The sequence below is a fragment of the Durio zibethinus genome, chromosome 1 (genome assembly GCF_047325235.1).
Source record: "Durio zibethinus cultivar Kanyao isolate XHJ-2024 chromosome 1, ASM4732523v1, whole genome shotgun sequence".
Lineage (NCBI taxonomy): Eukaryota > Viridiplantae > Streptophyta > Magnoliopsida > Malvales > Malvaceae > Durio > Durio zibethinus.
Genome location: NC_143162.1, coordinates 11,602,910 through 11,606,404, shown reverse-complemented (window position 1 = coordinate 11,606,404; position 3,495 = coordinate 11,602,910). Strand labels below are relative to the sequence as shown.

At 30.4% G+C, this 3,495-nt stretch overlaps 1 protein-coding gene across 3 annotated transcripts; it reads left to right on the top strand.

The window, feature by feature from the left end:
- The first annotated feature begins 450 nt into the window (after positions 1 to 450).
- Positions 451 to 3,080, top strand: LOC111311160 (oxidoreductase). Of its 3 annotated transcripts, XM_022910539.2 has the most exons (8): positions 453 to 614; positions 850 to 961; positions 1,039 to 1,099; positions 1,228 to 1,266; positions 1,813 to 1,925; positions 2,250 to 2,502; positions 2,624 to 2,670; positions 2,785 to 3,080. In XM_022910539.2, the coding sequence occupies exons 2-8, from the start codon at positions 854 to 856 to the stop codon at positions 2,938 to 2,940; spliced, it is 777 nt and encodes a 258-aa protein (XP_022766274.1). In that variant the 5' UTR covers positions 453 to 614; positions 850 to 853; the 3' UTR covers positions 2,941 to 3,080. The 3 variants fall into 3 exon arrangements, with proteins under 3 accessions (XP_089619519.1, XP_022766275.1, XP_022766274.1); XM_089763393.1 differs by lacking the exon at positions 1,813 to 1,925 and having other exon boundaries at positions 451 to 614; positions 2,398 to 2,502; XM_022910540.2 differs by lacking the exon at positions 1,813 to 1,925 and having other exon boundaries at positions 451 to 614; positions 2,287 to 2,502.
- The last annotated feature ends 415 nt before the right edge of the window (positions 3,081 to 3,495 follow it).

Genomic DNA, 3,495 nt, shown 5'->3' with positions numbered 1-3,495 from the left:
TTTTTACATATTGCACCTAAAACTTTGTTTATATATTAATATATTTTAAGAAAAAATTATTATTATTATAAATAATTATTTTATGTGAGTTTTGTTTATTATATGTTATATGTTCTTATTATAATATTTTTTATTTATAATTGTGAATTTTATTTTTATATATTGCACCTAAAGATTTTTTTTATATATTATCAATATATTTTATATATTTTAAGAAAAAAATTATTATTATAAATAATTATTTTATATAAATATTTAAATATATTAATTTTTTAAAGATAAAATAATTTTTTAGCGGAGTTAATAACAGAAAACTTTAATATCTTATTTATTAAAAAATTTTGCGATGAAATATTTATTTTTTAAATTAATAATTTTAAGTTGAATTTCGCTTAAAATTCAAAGACCTACGCATACACTCAAAAAAAAAAAAAAAGGGTAAAGGGGTAAAGCATCTGAAAGGTGAAATAACTTGTTTTGCTATTTGGTTTGGAGTTAGCGGTTTCAAATCCAAAACGTGAGATGAGGTGGCTTTATAAGGGTTAGACTGTCCAAAATCGTGTGACTGCCGCTAGGATTCGTCTCATCTTCTTGAACCTTCGACAAATTAACAGGTGATACTTATCATCTTTACGTCTTCGCTGTTTGCTTTTATGATTTGGGTGTTCTCTTAATATGAAATGTAATAGAAAAAGGGCGTTGGGAGTTTGCACCAGTTTTGGTTGAAAACTTCATAAAAAAAAAACAACAAAAAACAATGTTGATCTCATCAGTCTTGGGATTTCTGGTTGCTTTGGTCTAAGCTTTGCTTTGCCTATTTTGTTTTGGATGATTCTTGGGTTGTTGCAGGGGAATGGAGAGAAAAGAAAATTTGAATAACTTCATTGTTGGGGATCTGCCAACATTGATTTACATCCCTGACTTCATCACCGATTCTGAGCAAGCCCACCTCCTCAATAATGTATTTATTTCTTTAATAGTTTCTATATTTTTTTTCCTTTACAATTTTTATAATGCTTAGTATTTGTTGACACGTAGATTTACCAAGCACCTGTATCAAAGTGGAAATCGTTGAAGAATAGGAGACTACAGAATTGGGGTTCGTTGAAATACTAAAACTCATTTTTAAAATCTACGAAAGCTAGATGCATATTGTGGGAAAATTATGGATGGCGTTCTATTTTTCCTTCTGATGGATTTCGTTCCTCTTTCTATTGATATTGACAGGTGGTGTTGTCCATGAAAAGGGTCTTATCTCACAAGATTGTAAGTAAGATCATTTCTGTGCCCTACACCATTTGTCTTTCAGCTTACTCTGCTTTGTGGAAATCATTCAATGGGTTTTTCCCCATTTTGGATAGGGTCCAAAATTTATTATTTTGTGTTTGAGTTAATGTTACAAATAGCTCTTGAATTATAGTAAAATGTTCAATATGATATTTAAACTTTAGAAATCTCTAATATGGTATCTAAATTATGAATTCATTAACTAATGTGGTACTTGAACGGCTGTTTATTCATCTTGTGTCATCATTTGGAGCTAACCACGTTAGGAGCAAATATTACATTAGTTAACAGATTCATATTTCAAGTGTCACATTAAAGATTTTTAAAGTTCAGGTATTACATTGAACATTTTCCTATAGCTCAAGAACTATTCGTAACATTAACCCTTTTGTGTTTTTATTACTGTCCTGATTGTCTTTGCTTCTTGTGTCAAATTGAACATGAGTTACTAATTTTTTTTTTTATTTTTTTATTTTTATTTTTCGCCGGGGGGGGGGGGGGGGGAATGGTTTGTTGTGTCTATAGTGCCACCTTGGCTAGCGAAGATTACAGAAAGAATATGTGAAGAATCAGGACTTTTTCCTTCTTCAATCAATCATGTTCTTATCAATGAATACCTTCCGAACCAAGGAATAATGGTTTGTACTTGTTTTATTGCTTATTTATGTTTGTTTTGTACTAATAAAGTTACTTTGCTCTTAACGTAATTCTTTTAACTGAAGGTTTTCCAAAACATTTCATGTCCTGAAAACTGGTGATAATAAATCTGATGATTACTCTTGGACATGTAATGTTTCATTGGTAGTAAATGAATCATACTACTGTGGCTGTTTCTACCATATTTTATAATGGGATTAGAAAAGATTCCTATACTTGATGTTTTCTATAAAAAGGATATTATTTCCCTTTTGTAGCATAATGGACTGTATCAATTTTTAGTTCTGTAATTATCTGTCTTACAGCCTCATCAGGATGGGCCAGCTTATTATCCAGTTGTAGCAATTTTGTCTCTAGGATCACCTGTTGTTATGGACTTCACTTCTCATTCAAGATTAAAATCATGCAAAAGTACATTGAGGGAAAATGTTGAAGATAAAACTTCTAATGTAGGGGCTGAGGCAGTTGAAGGAAATGAAGGAATGGATAATCATGGCCCTTTTTCCATCTTGTTGGTGCCTCGCAGTTTACTGATCTTCAAGGATGATGCATATTCAGGAAAGTTCATGTTCTAGGCTGTTTGTGGTTGTGTTATGTATAAGAATTTTTGTTTCTCTTAACTTTAAAAAAGTACAAAGAGGAAAATGAAAAATGACAACACTATGCTTATGATTTACAGATTACTTGCATGGTATTGAAGATAGTGTGGTACATCGATTTGATCAGGTAAGAGTTGTATTTGACAGGTAAAAATGAATTTTACCTCTAATAGTTTGTCTCAGATGTTTCAATAAACAAAATTCTTACCCATCTATTTTGTTCTCACGGTTTTCTTTTCAGGTTGTAAACGAAATTGAGGCTTTGTCCGGGTCAAGCTCAGGCCAAGCTGAAGTGGTGAGAATTGACCATGCCAAGATTGTGAATAGAAATGTCAACAGAATTTCTCTGACATGTCGACTAGTATTGAAGGTTCATAAAAACCTGTTCAAGTTTTAAAATGTGCTCTTAACCGTTACCAATCTCTAGCTAGAGTGAAAGTTTGTACCATTTGGATAAACATTCGTTGGACAAACTGTGCTTTCATGAGGCAAAAATATCTTTAAATGTGATCGATTATTTTTCTTTTTTCATTACAACATTTAAGACTTTTAATGATTATTTTCTTTCGACCATGAGTAATTTATTGCAAATATTAAATTTATTGTGACAATTTTTGTAACTCTATTGTCATATGTATTAAGGGAATTAAACATCATTTATCAGGGTAACAATAATGGAATTTTAAAAATTTTTTACTCTTGAAAGTCAAAATTAATCAATAAAATCATGCAAAATAGAGAAAAAGGTTTCAGTTATGCAGTTGTTCCCTCTTCTGATAATTTTTTTCAAGAACCCTGCAAGAGATCATTTTGTTTTGTTTGTTGCAAATCTAAAGCTGTTCAAGCGATCAATCTTTAATGATGATTCACGATATTTTAGCTAGTGTGTATTTTTAATTTTTTTTTCTCTCAATTTATTTTCAACACATGAGTGAAAGTAAAGAGTCATACA

What these genes read in the sequence shown, in the direction of transcription:
- LOC111311160 (XM_022910539.2), top strand. Translation starts at nt 854, where the DNA reads ATGGAGAGAAAAGAAAATTTGAATAACTTCATTGTTGGGGATCTGCCA. An exon ending in AAGCCCACCTCCTCAATAAT is followed by an intron (nt 962 to 1,038) that starts GTATTTATTTCT and finishes GTTGACACGTAG; the next exon opens with ATTTACCAAGCACCTGTATC. An exon ending in GGGTCTTATCTCACAAGATT is followed by an intron (nt 1,267 to 1,812) that starts GTAAGTAAGATC and finishes TTGTGTCTATAG; the next exon opens with TGCCACCTTGGCTAGCGAAG.